General features: G+C 37.2%; 1 protein-coding gene across 1 annotated transcript in view; it reads right to left on the minus strand.

The window, feature by feature from the left end:
* Nucleotides 1–229: 229 nt before the first annotated feature.
* Nucleotides 230–16,659, minus strand: part of Trdmt1 (tRNA aspartic acid methyltransferase 1) — a 32,730-nt gene continuing 16,300 nt past the window's right edge. Inside the window, exons 3-11 of the mRNA XM_059263606.1 lie at nt 16,400–16,476; nt 13,448–13,519; nt 12,593–12,658; nt 12,225–12,294; nt 11,188–11,271; nt 9,593–9,942; nt 6,883–6,940; nt 6,498–6,627; nt 230–1,781 (exon numbers count right to left, since the gene is read on the minus strand). Coding sequence (XP_059119589.1) covers nt 1,681–1,781; nt 6,498–6,627; nt 6,883–6,940; nt 9,593–9,942; nt 11,188–11,271; nt 12,225–12,294; nt 12,593–12,658; nt 13,448–13,519; nt 16,400–16,476 — 1,008 coding nt within the window. The 3' untranslated portion in view covers nt 230–1,680. The remainder of the gene's footprint in view (nt 1,782–6,497; nt 6,628–6,882; nt 6,941–9,592; nt 9,943–11,187; nt 11,272–12,224; nt 12,295–12,592; nt 12,659–13,447; nt 13,520–16,399; nt 16,477–16,659) is intronic.

Here is a 16,659-nt window from a genome sequence, read left to right on the forward strand (position 1 = left end):
AGAAGGCAGAACATCTAGAGTATTTAAAGACGTACACACAGGAAGTAGGCCTCTTTTTCGGAGAGCTCTCTTGGCTGAAGCAGGATCGCTGAAGCAGGAAGGGTAAGGCTCTTAGTTCTGACCTCTTGGCTTTCTTCTCTGAATCGGCTCTGTGTTTCTTATTTAATAAGACGGTTGGTTACATCTACAGGTGCTGGTTTAGTAGTGCTGGTTTAGTAGTGCTGGTTTAGTAGTGCTGGTTTAGTAGTGCTGGTTTAGTGGTGCTGGTTTAGTAGTGCTGGTTTAGTAGTGCTGGTTTAGTAGTGCTGGCCTTTAATTGTAGCTCTCTGGAAGCTGGGGCAGTCAGATCGCTCTGAGTTAGAAGCCAGACATAGCAAGTTCCAGACATACCAAGCTCCAGGCCAGCCAAGCTACACAGTGAGACCCTGTCTCAGGGAAAAAAAAGGATTAATGAAGAGATAGATAATTCACCTGCATTTGCATTTTCTGAGGCCTTTTGAGAAAGATATGATTAAGTATTTATGAGCATTTTTTTCTAATATATTCTTCACACTGATGTCTAATTTGGATGATGATAATTTGGTTTAAAATGTATGCATTTGTCAAAAAAGGACTGAAACTAAGTAAAACATTCAACAGGCTAGAATTAGAATCAATTTGTTAGGATAAATTAACAAGAAGATTGAGATTTTAAAACAATTTTTTATTTTTTAAAATATTAATTCTTTGAGATTGTTGTACAATTTATTTGGATCATATTCACCCTCCCTCCCCAACTCCCCACTTTGTGTCTTCTTTTTTTAAAAAAAAAATCAAGTCCAATTTGTGTTGTTCAAATATTCTTGAATATAAGCCTGCCCTACAGTGTGATCAATACCAGAAAATACACCCTTGAAGAAAATCCACTCTTCCTCTCCCAGCAGCTATCAAATGCCAATAGCTTCTCAGCAAGTGTGTGATTGATACCCACCTCGACACTCTCAATGCTGGCATCCATGACCTATCGAGCCACAGGTTGCTGAACCAGACAGACGACATTGCCAAGCATGGTTCTATCTCATTGATCAGGCCTTAAATCCAATCAGAGAGCAGCTGGATATTCCCTTAACATTCATGGGCATATCTTAAGAGGACAGTCACTACTGTAGCTCATAGGGTTCACAGAATGGTGATTATTTTTCCTTTCAGTAGCATGCATAGCACCTTCCAACACTTCTGAAAGCTAGTCAGAAGGGATGAAGCTTCTAGGTCCATATCCATTTGGTTTCTCCATTACATAAAACAATATTAAAATTAACATACAAAAATGATTTTCTAAGGATCATTATATTATCCATGTCATACTTCATAAAGTATTACAGAATATTAAAAATTAAAAAAGATACAAAAGTTTAAACATTCTTAATTTGTTTGTAGCATAATGTGAAAGATATTTAATAGACATATTTAAAAGCTTTATAAAAATATTTGCCCATAAAACAAAACAACAAAGTGAAGTTTATTGGATACAGTAATATAAATTTAAGAAAACAATTTGACATGCATTGAATAAGTCCCCAATTATCCACTAAAATGCTATTAAAATCATTTAAATTTGATATGAATTAGTTCAAAATAGAATTTTAGAATTACTGTCTAGAATTGGAGGAATACTATGACACCTCTCAGAGGTCCTTCCAATTATTCACACAGGATTCTGATGAGTTTTGCTACTACATGCACATTGAGGCTGTTGCCAAGGAGACGGTAACGCTGCTTCACTGTTATCTTCTCAGGAAATCCTAGAAAACAGAGATGGCATTTACAATACAGTCCCTTGCAATCCTAGTTTCCAGAAGTAAAAGACACCTTTAGTAAAGGCCCAATGTTCATTTCGTAAACACATTCATGTCTTCTTGGCAGTGTCATGGTCAATGAAGGCCCTGTGCATGATGGAGGACCATACAATGTACCACCTTGTGATGTTGCAGTTGCGTTTGTGTAAGCATACTCTAGGATGCTCACCCATGAAATTGCCTAAGGACACAATACCAAGAAAGTATACCCATAGCTAAACACAGAAGATGGTAGATGGCTAATATGACCATGAAATTTTACAAATAAATGAGAATTTAGAGGCCCAAATACTGTATATCATCATGCTATAATGTTATACAATGAGGTGTGGTATAACACAATAATATAGTATCAGTATGGTTAATGCAAACACATACTCATGAGTTCACAGAAACATGGGTTATTACACTTGGAAAAATGGTTGCTACTATTTTTCTTGGTAGTTTTTTTTTTTAAGCAACACTTTTATGGAGCTCTACTTCACATACCATAAAATTTACCTTTTAAAATATATGCCTCATGCATTTTAGGATAGAGTTCTCAAACATCGTCATTTCCATTGCTTCAAAATAAAAATACCCTTGTACCCATCGGCAACCAGTAACTTCCCGCTCCTTGTCTTTGTCTACCCTCAACCACAACTTTTTGGTACTACTACAGATCTGGCTACTCTGATTTTATATACATGGAATCAAGGGATATGTTCTATGTCTGTCTCTTTACAGTTAGAATAATTCATTCACATTATAGCAAAATTCAGTACTTACTTTTTATTACTTAATAATATTTTTAATGGAGGAGACATATTTTGTTTATTCATTCATTCACTGGTAAACATTTGAGTTGTTTCTACTTTGGGATATTATATGTAATAATATATACATGTTATGGGAATCTTTTCTTGGCTGTGTATCTAGAGGTAAAACTGCTGAGTCATGTATGAGTTTAACGTTTGCAGAGACATTAGCACTGTTTCATTTTACTCTGGTGAATATGAAGGAATATTTCACAGTGGTTTTACTTACATTTCTCTAATAACTAATGATGTTTAACATCCATTTCATGTGTTTATTGTCTATTTTCCTATCTTCTTGAAAAAAATGTATATTCAAACCATTTTCACATTTTTACATTGGATTAATTTCTTTTTATTGTTGAGTTGTGGAGGTCTTTATATGTCCTGTATATAGCTGGTTTTCATAGTTTGCTTCTATAAACTGATTTTCTCTTATCTGATTTAGTCACATACAGTACGATTTGGCATAACAAATGAAGCAAAAGAAAATTAGACAATAAGACAAAGGAAATAATTAAGAACATTAAGGATAGTACAATTTCATATATTTGTAATGAAGGACCATTACATAAAATAGCTTCACCAGTATTAGACTCCATAGTAACTGTAATAAGATAACAGTAAATACTATAATAACCCTGTCATCCTCAATTAAGAATGACTGTAAAGCTTACATGCTACAAACAGTGAGTCGCAGGCATCCACATTACTAATCTCAAAGACTATTTAGTTCCAAAAACCAGAGATACAAATGTGTTTATAAATAACCTTTTATACTATCCTAGGGAATGATCTTTTGCATTATTAAGACTACACTAAAGGGAAAGCTGAGTTTAGAAACAGAATTTTATTTTATAAAGATATTAAAGTCTAAACTAAGTGATGGAAAAATTAAATAGTTTTTAAGTTAAAAGATGATTAAAAAAAAAAACCTTGATATATTAAAGTAATGATAGTCTTCAAAAACAAAACCACATAGAACGTACAAGGTCAAGACAGCAGCTTTCTCCCAGTAAAGGTCAGTGTCTCTCTCCTAAAGCCAACTAGTCACAGACATGCAAGTTGTCAGTCACAAGACACCAGGACAAAATGAACAGAAAGATCGATATGAATCCATCACTGCCAGGGGACAAATGGCTCAGACAATGTCCAGTTTTGTACCCACAGCCTACGTTGGAAGCACACATGAAGGACAGTTGTGTCATGTTCTACGGTAACATCTGGGCAAGACTGTCAACACAAGCATATCATATATTTTAAAAAAGAATTCAGCAATTTAAAATGTGTAACAATAACAAAAAAATGAGGCTATGAATTTGAGAAAGAACGAAGAGGAGACATATGGGAGGGGTTGGAGGGATGAAAGGGAAGGAAAATGATGTGATTATATTTTAATCTAAAAAATGTTACAAATTAAATGGAATTAAAAATTAAGAGACTCTTCATATAAATTTTGTATACAAATATATTTGAAGAACCTCAGGAAAATCTATTTTACTCACCTCAAATTTTAAAACAGAAAAAAATATTCATGAAATTTATAAAATAAACAGTACCCATCTCTAGGGTCTACCAAGCTGGCTCAGTGCCATTGCCTAAAGACATGAGTTCATGAGACCTATATGATAAAAAGAGAGAACCAACTCCTGCAAGGTATCTTTTGATCTATACATACATCATGGCACTTGCACACACACACACACACACACACACACACACACACGTGCACACACACAAATAAATAAATAATGTAATATTTAAAAATTATTTCTCCATAATTTAAAAATTAAAATCAACATAATTTTTCTAGGATATTATATAGCCATTTAACTATACTAACTCAGTCAATTGTCATAACACCTCATAAAGTGGGTGTTATATCTACATTTTAAAAACAAGTAAACTGAAAGAGAAAAGTTAATCTAACGTAGAGCAAACAAAGACTATAGCTTGGTCTAACTCTGGCCCTCCAAATCCCTTATCAAGTTTCAATATTACCATGGTGACCACAACTCTAGAGGTAAAATAATCAGTGTACTAAGACTTAGGAACTCATTTTGATTAGACAATCAATACTTTTAAGTAGTATGCACACTACATCTGCTTGTTCAAAATACGAAGAGAATAGTAACTAGGAAAGCAGACTGGAAACCGGAAGTGAGTCCAACCCTCAGTTCCTACAAGCTCTCTCCCTTTGTGACATAAACCAAGGAAAGTCTTCCTTTCTTTAGTGACAATCGCTAAAACACTGAGGATTGAATGAGATGACCAAAAGAGGAAAAATAGTAATTTTTTTTCTTAAATTAAAAAAAAAGTAGAATAAAATTAGAGCATTTCCATTTCTCTTTACCCCCATGTCTCTCTCCTCTGCCCTCACTCCTGCTCCCTCTCAAAATTATGGTCTCTTTTTCAATTGTTATTGTTATACACACAAACACACACATAAAGCAACACCTACACTTATAAATGCAAATTTCCACAGTGATAAACTTTCAAAGGACAGGGAGCAGAAAATAAGCCCGGCTGCTGTGATTATGTTCATGGAAGCAAATACTGGGAGCAGTTAAGTGGGACGGCCAACTTGTCAGTACGAGAGGACTGTGTTCCAAGACCTCATCTGTAAGTTTATTATTCAGAATCTGAAACCCAATCTCTTTGGCCCATTATTCACCTCACAAACATGCATCGATATCACAACTCTACTGGATGTAATAAATCTCCCTTCTATATTCAAATCCTCAAGCAGAGTTCTCAGAGGCAGAGTTCCTCCTCCTTGGCCTTGGAGGCATGCTGGGTGGGTCTGTTTGTGCCTCTGCCCTTTTAGCCAGGTATGGAGAACGAGCACCTGAGCCCTGGTGTAAGAAAACATGGATCTCTTAGAGCTGAGCACTGGTGGCAATGGAAGCGGGGTGGGGGGTGGGGGGATGGGGAGTGTGTGCTCGGAGTCACTGCAAGGACACAGGGCAGTGTCCAAGCTTCGTGGCACTAATCCCTGGATTTCCTGCTCTATGGTGGAGTTAGGACTTTGGCTTCCCTCTATCTTTGCTTTTGTTTGTAAATTCCCCTACTGTAGATCCCCTAAGGATCTTGAGTGCCCCTTACATTCCTTATATCAAAGAACAAGGAGAACAAAGGCAAATAACTGATAATGTAGTTTTGCCCAAGTGAAAAAACAACCACAAATACAACCCGTATCCAACAACTGGTTAACTCAACTACCCTCTACCTTCTTACTGTGAAAATGCCAGTCGAGCCTAGCAGAGTCTGCTGTATAGCCTATAATCCCAGCTACCAAGGGGGCTGAGGAGGAGGAGGATCATGAGTTCAAGGAGCACCTGGGCTAAAAAGTAGCCTCATGACTACCTGGTCAACTTCAAAAGAGCCTGTCTCATTATAAAAATAATTACAAAGGGAAAGGCAGGGGAATGTAGCTTGGTGTAGCATAGTTGAGGCCCTGAGTTAATAAAAATAACAACAAAATGAGACAATTGAAGGGATTTTTCCCCCTCCACACACAATCTAGTGTGGACTTTTCAAGTTCGGACCTCTGGAAACAAAGATGTAAATAGAAAGGGGATTCTATCCACTGCCTGAGGGAATTAGTAATCACTATTTTACCCTCAGCCTAAGTGGATTGACTCACTACCAGATGTAAGGGAAAAACAGGGTAAGAAGGGAACTGCCTGAGCCATGACTGCAGAGCAGACCAGTCAGGAAAACGCCAACGCTGTCACAGCAGAAAGCAGGGGGATTCCTAAACTCACCTGTCATGTACGGATTCATTCATAAAATCACATGTGAGTTCCTAAAAGAACTCTGAGAACTCAAATAAAGGAAAGCTGTGGTCTACATGGATCCCACATACCGAATTCTGGAGGAAATCCCTGGAGGTTTGCAATTTCTCTGGGTGTGAAATATCGCAGTTTAAGCATTGACAACTTAGCTATCTTTTCTTCTGGTGGCAAATCATTAAGAGATTTGAAGATATTCTCAATCTGTTAAAAAAAGATGCAAGAGAAATTAAAAAATACCGAGTGACCCGACTTAACATTTCTAGTTGTGAAGCAGCTTAAGGACAGTGGATGAGCAATCTGCTGTGCCACATGGTAGCAGAAGTATAAGCAAAGTATCCCTGTGCAACAGCTGTGTAACTGGCTCAACAACAGCCATTGAAACTTATTTTAATATTCTTAAATTAAATATTTAACGTTATTGAATGGAAAGTTTGAGTTAAAAAACATACATGGTACCTGCACATCCTCTGCAGTCTGTAACACTGAGCCTGTCCCTTCAATGTAGCTTCCGTACCTGAAAAATTCACATGAATAATACACAATACCCAATGTATTTTAATGCCAAATACCTCTGTGTGTGTGTGTATGTGTGTGTATGCGTGCGCGTGTGTGCACACACGCATCTGTACTTATGTGTGAGTCTGTGTGCTGTTTATGTGTATGTAGGTGTGCATGTATGTGCATGTGTGTGAAGGTCTGAGGACAAACCTGGGTGTCATGCCTCAAGCATAGTCCAATGCTTTTTGGAGACAGGCTCTCTCACTGGTATCAAACCCACCAAACAGGTTAAGCTGGCCAGCCAGCAAGGCCCAGTGATCTGCTGTACTCACTTCCTCAGAGCTGAGGTCGCAGGTGCATGCCACCATGCCTAACTATATTTGACATGGATTCTGGGGTTCTAATTCTCACTCTTGTTCTGATTAAGAATACTATACTGACCTGAGAATCCCCCAAGATCTCTCTAAAAAATATTTTTAAGTGATAAAGTATTTCTTGGATGACATACATTTATATTCTTCCGAAACATCTTGAGAAGTCATATATAAATATGCTTTGTAATTTAAAATAAGACAAAAGACATAATTCTATCTAAACTTCTCAGAAACTACACATGGCAGTTGAGTTGTAGAAACACCACTGAATGAAGTATTAGCATTTTTTATTAATTATCATATTTGCAATGTTCCTCACTAGAAAGTACACACTATATTACAAAAGTCCATGCCACATTAAACCAAATGTATAGATGAAAACATACTGCTATTATTTTTATAATGCCTGAATTAAAATTTCTTTTCAGCATCCAAAATCTTCAGCCCCCTAATACCACATAGACGTGGTTCACTGAAACTAAACCTGAGTTTAACTTTCAGTAACTCAGTATTCTTTTATTATCATTTTCATTTAAGAATTAATTAGTTTAAAAATTGTACAAGAAGTATAAAATATTTCAGAAATGAAAGGTAGCATTATTTTTCTGTTGATGCCAAGCTGGCTTTCCACCACATAAACACTCTCTTTTCACAATAAGGACAATTTAAACTATAAACTAGGAAAGTACATCAGGGAAAAATACTGTTTCACACTGCCTCTTCTTATGCGCTACACAGTTAAACGTGTGTGTGTGTGTGTGTGTACCATCTTTAGCAGAAGAGACTGCCACAGTAAGGTTTCCTTTATGTCATCTTTATTACATAAGAATATCAAGGTTGCTTTTTATTACAAAATTGATAAGTACTATTTTATGAGAGTCCTAAGCAGAACCTATTGCACTTGGTAATAGATAACAGCTGAGTGGAGTCTTTTAAAGTAATAAGTTCTTTCTCCTGCAAGCACAGAGGCAGATCATAAAATCAGGCTGAGTCTATATGGCTGTAGGAGAGACTAAAACCAGCAGACAAAAAGACAGAACTGTCACATCACACAACTGCCTCCCCAGTGAATGAAGTTGAGGGGCATGCACAAAATAGATAGGGTCTTTAACTTTTTTTTCCTGAAAGGTCCAATTTTGCCCATCACTCTAAGCTTTTTAAAAATTGTCATAAGTCAAGAAAAAAAAAACAAAATAAACACTAAAATGTTCAACCATAGGCAACCAATAAAACAAATTACGATCCTCTTTTACCATGAACGTAAAAAAGATTTTTATATTACCATGGCAACAATATCCAAAGAAGATTATGAGTGACTACCCTCCAAGCCAGCAGCCACCATTTTGGAAATTCATCTATGTTCTCTCAGGAAAGCTTACCCCAGCTGGGCCTGCTGACTGTTTTTGCCTCTCATGGAGGGGTGGGGAGGGTTAGAGACCTCACCTGAGAATCCAGCTGCTCCCTACCGCCCGTTCTGTGCAACTCTGCCTTCACTGCATATGGCTTCAGGGAGGACTAGAGTATAAAGGTCCGGGAAGACTAGATAAAGGATCCTCCATCTGTGCAGATACAGGCAAGCCATCATCCCTACTGGGTAAAGACTTTCCAGGTGCAGCCTGCTGGGGGTCAGGAGTACCCACATCACTTTAAGTAACCCCTGATCTGTGCTATGGAAGGAAATGCAATAAACTCATTGGTTCTCAAGAGTAAACTCTGGTGGAATCATGCCTCAGTTTGTGGCTGGAACATTAGGAATAGGGGCATTCTTGCCATGGTGAGAGAAAGTTCTTTTATGTTCATCCCGAGAAGCAATATTAGCAACAACACCTTTGGAAGGCCACGCAGTACACTGATACCACAGGTTGGTAACAAAAGACACCAGACGGCCAAGAGACAGATAGAGTAGGGAGTTTCATAATCTTAGTAACTTCTGAATTTTGGAACATGAAAATACATTTAAAGACCTATTAAGTTTTAGTTTTTAAACTGTAACTGGATGATTCAATGTTACTTCTTTAAACTAAAATATAATTCCTTTTGATACACCGATAGACATCACACAAGTATTTAAGCTATACAAAGGTCATTCACAAATGATCATGTCTTCTATGAACACTTTGTGGGTGGTGCACAGAATGTTCTACACGAGGAATGTTCACTCATGCTCTACTGGCAATTAGGAAAGAAGTCAGAGAAACATTTTATCAAACACTTCTTGTTCTGAGGAAAACTAAAAGGCAAGCTACGACTCACGATTTCAGATACAACACGGAGGAAACTGCTTTCAAACTTACCCTTTGGTAAAGCACATGGACCTTCTGGAAGTGGGCTTAACAATATCCAATAAAAGAGCATATCGCAGCAATAACTTGGGGGGTAAAAAGTACTGATTTGTGTCATCATCTTCAAGAAAATCTTTCAGCATCTGCACAGAGAGGTCACTGTCCTGCTGGAGTTTCCTGTCAATTTCTTCTGCAGTTTCCAGCTTAAAAAGAATGGTATCTTTGCCAGAACACTGGGTGCTGCTGCTGCTGCTATCCAAGCAGATAGTTGGTTCAGTTCTCTGCACTCTTAACTTATCTTCTGCAGCTACTGCACAGTTCTGTGGCTGTATAGTTGCAATTTTAGGAAACTCTATCAGTATCTGGCATTAAATAAAAAAATACAAACCGATAAAAGTTCTACTTAAAATAAGAAATAAATCAATAATGTCAACAGAACATGTAGAAACCTTTTTAGCCTTTATAAATAAGGTTGGCATTAAAAAGACAGACATTGTGGCTTGATTTTATGTCCATGAGTTATTGTCAGAAGTTATTAATCATACAGCCATACAGAAAGTAAGCTGCAGAGGACTTATTTCACAGAATTCCTGTTTGGTGTACTTATTAACGGAAAAGCTCACCAAATATAAACACAGCAGCACAACTAGAAGTAAGTTTAAAAAGCAATGTTGGCATTGGAAACCAAGCACAGAACTAAAGATTACCAAACTCCTTCATTAAAAAGAGAACGCTGTAAAACATAAAACAAAACTCACAGTGTTTTCACTGAGAATACTTACGTCCCATGGGGCCTCCCATGGAGGGGTGGGCAGTGGGGATGATTTGACTTGGAAACGAATAATTTTGTATAAACTTCTATTTTACAAATGAGAAGACTACTCAAGGAATTTTTAGTGATTAAGTCTTCCCTAATATAGTTTTTACATTGTTTCTGGAACTGTCCAGTATGAGAAAGAGCGCTTGTCACAGTATGATAACTGGTCTTCACTAGCAGAGTGACTGGCTGTGAGCTGTACTGAAGATGACTGTGCAGAGCAAAGCTCTTTCAGCCACTGAAACTGTTACCTTTCCTCATTTCTCATGAAAACATAAAATTATTCATCAAGAATCCCAACTTAGCAGCTGAGAATTTGTATAAGCTAATGATTAGCTTATACTAATCATTACTACATTTTTAACCAATTGAGACAAATAACATTGGTGTCAGGGAAAGTATAATAAATATGTTTAAACAGGCCATTTTAAAGACAGCACATTACATTTCATCAGAAGTAATCAATGGCTTTAACTGGGAAGAGAGAATGACAAATGTAAAAGTCAGTGGTCCTTGAAGTTATGGGGACACAAGGGATAACAATACTAACGATAACTCTTAAACTTATGAAGCCTTTATGAGTTTTAGCTTTAGTTAGTTTAGTGAAAAGTAAACTAAAGAAAGAACAGAGATAAAAGTAAACATCAGGAGAAGCAGAGACCTGGAATGGACATGAAATGACCTGTATTATAAACTCTATACACAGAAGCCTTAAGCAGTTACTGAGAAGAAACTGGCAGACTGAGATCCATTCACAAGTAAACAGTAATAGCAGTAGCAGCAGCAATACCTGACCAGGGGCCTGAAAAGGGAAGGGCTCTGACTGCCGCTTTGCAATGAGAAAATACCGTAGCCTTGAGTTTGGAACACCAAGCTGCAAGCAGAGCAGAGAGGTTAGTTACCACATGGAATGGGGGAGATCTGGAGCAACTTCAGCACCTACACAAAGATATGCACCCGGTCTCTGCCAGTGCAAATGTTGTTACTGATTTTTGGAAGTCTTCTTTAAAGAAGAAACTAAGCCAGTTACATAGCTGCTCTGAACCTTTCATTGAATAATGGTTATCCCTGACAAATCATGTATCCATGGATCATAATTCACAAGTAAGAAAGAGACATTTTGTATTTGCTATTGATAATATAATAGCAGTAAAAACATTAACTCCCAATATAGATATTCTTGCTATTATTACTTTTCTTTTTGAAGAGGAGGATTTATCATACTCTAGAAGAGGCAATGATCTGAAATAAAGCTAAAGAGATCAGTTACACTGCCAGTTCGGACAATTTACATAGTAAATTTTTAAACTAGATTTTCTTTTCACTTGTGGACAAACAACTATATAATATAGCTAATGATGATAAGAAACTAAAAAGAAAACAACAAACACAGCAACACTTACAAAATCAATCTTTCAAATAACAAGTGCTTTGATTTCTTCCATGAAATGAAAACAATGCTTACAACCTAACGTCATGTAACAAAAAGGAATTATAAATAATATGTCCACTTTGCTTTCAATCTTAGATTACTTTGAGCATTATAGCATGCAAACACCTCATTTAAACATGTAGAACTCATTTTCAAAACCTACACTCGTTTATTTTCCTAAAAGAAAAATGCATGAGATTTAATGAACCTATTTTATGTACAAGTAAATCAACAAGCATGCACCATGTTCTTCAAAAAGTAAGAGCCATGTCTGAGCCGATTTAACACTTGTACGAAATATTAAAAATAGGTCTATTTGGTTATTACATTAAATACCCAGTGGGGGAAGCCCTGAAATGATCAGTTACATAAGGGTCTGTAATTGTGGTACCTACAGAGGAAGGGGATAACAGGAACTCTTGATGCTGAAAGCCACAAGCTTCTATCGTTTGTATCAGCAGCCCTCTGGAAAGAGAAAAGGAGTCGGAGAGAAACGCTCCCAGCCCTTGCTTAGACATGGCATTCTTATATAACAGCACACACAATACGAATCATCAGGAAAAACCCAACTCTACTCAAGCCACTCAGAGACAAGGCTCCTGGGTTATTACTTGAGAAATGACATTTTATTTTTTTTTATTTTTCAATTTAGCAAATATTTTATTTTTTCAATCTTCTCTCATATATTACACCCTGACCACAGTTTCCCCTCACTTTCCTCCCCCAGTTCTAAGACATATGCAAGACAAATATAATTTTTTACCTTGCAGATGATACTTCAAAACCTTTAACATTTTCTAGAAGAATATACTTGGGTAAGTTTTGTAATCTAAAAACCAAAACCAAACAGAAATGCAACTATTTCATTACAAAGAAGTAAAAAGAAAATCATAACTTGTGAGAAGTGGAAGTTTAAGTAACTTTCTAGATTTTCTTTTAAAAAAGAATTTTAAACCCTATTTTATTCATTTTTCCCAAGACATGGTATACTTGGAAAAGTTCACACTTGAGGAGTTAATGTCCATTGAAGCACATCTCAAAATCTGGCTTTCACAGGCCTTCTGCACAGCACAACTCAAAGGGCTGCCACTCAGCCACGGTGGCAGTGTTCACTAGCACTGGCTGCCACTCAGCCACGGTGGCAGTGTTCACTAGCACTGGCTGCCACTCAGCCATGGTGGCAGTGTTCACTAGCACTGGCTGCCACTCAGCCACGGTGGCAGTGTTCACTAGCACTGGCTGCCACTCAGCCACAGTGTCAGCGTTCACTAGCACTGGCTGCCACTCAGCCACGGTGGCAGTGTTCACTAGCACTGGCTGCCACTCAGCCACAGTGGCAGCATTCACTAGCACTGGCTGCCATTCAGCCACGGTGGCAGCGTTCACTAGCATGGCAACATCTGCATGGCTAATAGGAATAAGCAGAGGCAAGAAAATGTAGCTGGTTACTAAAAGTTCTGTCACTCACTATGGAGTGACATTTGCTGTCATTTTATTAGTTCTGACAAGAGAAGGGTGCATGTGGCAACTGTTAATCTCTACAAAATGGCAAACATTACATCCTTCCATGCCCATAGTTTTAAATTTAAGGAAAGTTTACAAAAATCTAAATTTTTACCTTGGGAGAATATCTAGAATATATAAGAAGCTATTTGTCCTTGGATCAGTGATATCCCCCTGTAGGCCAATTCTAAAAGAGCAAAGAAAACACAAAAAAGATTATCAAAAATTTTATATAATGATACCAAAATGACTTGGTCAACTAAGAGAATTTAAGTAAGTTGATCTTCATCATAAGAAACAAAACAGAAAAGAAAGAAAACACGCTGGTGGGTGGATAGTAATCCAGAGCAGATGCCACTGGTGATAACCGCCATTTCAACAGACTAGACAATAAGGAATACTGAGATAATCTTGTCCGGTGTAAACAGACCCTTGATCTCCGGATTTGGACAAACTAGGGTCAGCACACGAAATCAGGCAGCACCGGGCTAGCAAACAAACCGGACAAAGTTCACAGCATGGCCAAGGTTCAAGTAGAATGGAACACTTGGATGGGGTCTGAATAATAGGAGCAGAGGGTCAGGGTTTCCACATCGGTGATTAGTGGCTTCATGGCCCTAAGCTATGTGACATCTCCGTCAATCTATCAGTGGGTCTGGGGATTAAAGGCTGGGGATTTAACTGGACTTAAACAGATTCCTCAGAAATCTTCAGTTTTATATTCTGTCCCTTTCCACCCCGAGTTCAGATAACAACTATAGAGTCAGTGCTCACATCAGCAGCTGGAAATAGGCTAACATACAGTGAAGATGGTGGGAGGAGGTTAGATCCTGGGCCCACTGCAGCAGTACATGAATTCTGCTCTGTGCACACTAGAGCTTAAAGCCCACTTTCATATGCCACCTTCTCTGTCTTCTCTGACACATGCCATGTTGTCCTCAGTGTTCTCATGGTACTACCAGGGATCTTACAGTACCAAATGTCACAGTTTATATAACACTAATTTATGAGTCACTCCTTTCAATTATAACTCCACAGATCAGCAACTACAGCATCAAACACACTGTATGGCACATGGGCACAATAACCCCAGGGAGATAAGCTTCCTCAAGTTCAATGATGCTAAAATGCAACACAAGAATATTCATCTAAATCAAAATACTTATTACATAACACTTCAGCCAGTCATATAGTAAAAATTTATAAATGATTAATAAATAATGGTTCTGACCTTTGTCTAACTGTATAGTTATGGGAAAGTTAACTTTTCCCTTTTTGGGGGCAAAATTAAAGCAAACTTTATTAAAATGTTAAATACTGACTGATGGAATTTGGTCAAGACCATCACCTAGAAACTTTGCAGGTGAGTGGCCCTGAGGCATGTGTTGTCTGAGGCTCATATGGCCAAAACCTATTGGTTACCATACTTTCTCATAAGGCTTTGTTGTCTATCTAAAAGTATCAGAGATACTTTTATATTCATCCTATGCAAAATCACCTCATCCCTACTTGATTCAAACAGATGTGAATGATGAGGAAGGAATTTCACCATTAAGTCTCCTTGAAAAATGTAATTCATGGATACCTAAGAGGACAAGGAAAACAGATATGAAGATATAGAGTAAAGTAAGTGAATGAAGGCTCTTGCCCATTGTTTTTCTTCAAGTAGTTTCTGTATCCTCTCATTGCACTTTTTTTTTTTTAAAACAATAGGAATGTGTTTAGCTATCTAAAGCCATTGCCAATTCTGGGGCTTCAGAGTTGCCAACTAGATAATTACTAAGCAAGGTGACTGCCTGGGCCATTACCATGTTCTCATGCAATTCTAAAAAGAAAACTACTGTCACTAGATCTTGTAACTGTTTCTTCTTGGCATACTTCCAGCATGTATTTTAGTATTTCCCTTGATACCAAAGAAAATAAGGCACATCTCTTTGTCAAAGTGGACCATTTCATAATTGAATCCAGCTAGAATAGACTAAGACTTGGGAAAGTATTTGCATTCTATCTGGGATATTTGAGGGAAAATTAAACAATTTCCTTGAAAAGGTTTCTTTGGGATGTGGGATGATTATTTGCATCAGATACTTAATCAAAGAGCTACAGCCACTGGGGTATCCTAAAATTAAAATTTAGAAAACATGTTTTATGATTATGTTTCTTTTTTTTTATTTTACAATACAATTCAGTTCTACATATCAGCCACGGATTCCCTTGTTCTCCCCCCTCCCGCCCCTCTCCCCTTCCCCCCAGCCCACCCCCCAAAAGTTAACTTTTCTATGCCTCAGTTTCTCACCTACAAAATAATAGTAACAATAAGACTCCATTAATATGGCTACTTAAAATAATTTATTTTGTTAAACAGAGAAAATGAATTTGGTTTAAGACACAATTCCTTGAGACACATTGGTGACAATTACTACATAAATCTGAATGAGAAATTATAATGTGGCTATGAAAAAATCTGAATTATAATGTTAATTTTGATAAATACAAAATTTGAAAATATCTGCTATGCTAGCTTTCAATTTTTTACATAAGTAATTTACAAATGAAACATTTCCTAAGGAAATTCAGTTTCACTAATCAGAACTGGCTCTAAATGCTCAAATGCTCAACAGTTTAAAGCAATTAAGGTAATTTGAAACAAAAATAAATGTACCTTAATATACCTATAACATAGTATTACATATCTACTATTGACCAAATTATTTTTCTCTTCTGACAATAATTGTCCATGCCTATGTTTGATGCTCAATTATACATACGAGTGAATGAAAGGATACATTTACAAAGTATTTGAAAGCTATGAGAGTGCAGCTGTACTCTACAAAGTTCTTCATTCTTCCCTTCCTTCTTTCCTCTTTCCCTCTTCCTTCCTTTCTTTCTTTCTTCCTTTCTTTATTTAGTTATTTTTCTTTATTTTCTTATTTGTAGTGAGGTGTGTATGTGTGTGTGTTGTGATTTGAACCCAGGGCCTCATGCATGCTAGGCAAGTATTTGCCACTGAGCTATATCCTCAGCCCACACATACTCTTCCTTAGTAGAAAATATTTATTATACACACCTTGTGAATGGCTGACATGGAGGGCTCATTAAAATCATATTGAAAGACAGCTTGTCAAACTCTTCCAGTGAAATACCCTAAGGCATGAACATTGGGAATAAAAAAGAAAAACATGCATAGAATGAAGAAAAAATACTAAACAATTAGAACTAAGGACATCAGAAATCACAGGTCTACCTAACACAGTGCTTTACAGTGCCGCTTCAGTTACACCAAGCTCCCAAAGCAATCTTGTCAGGAAAAACAGTGGTTCCTCCCTC

Source organism: Peromyscus eremicus, chromosome 5, assembly GCF_949786415.1.
Source record: "Peromyscus eremicus chromosome 5, PerEre_H2_v1, whole genome shotgun sequence".
Lineage (NCBI taxonomy): Eukaryota > Metazoa > Chordata > Mammalia > Rodentia > Cricetidae > Peromyscus > Peromyscus eremicus.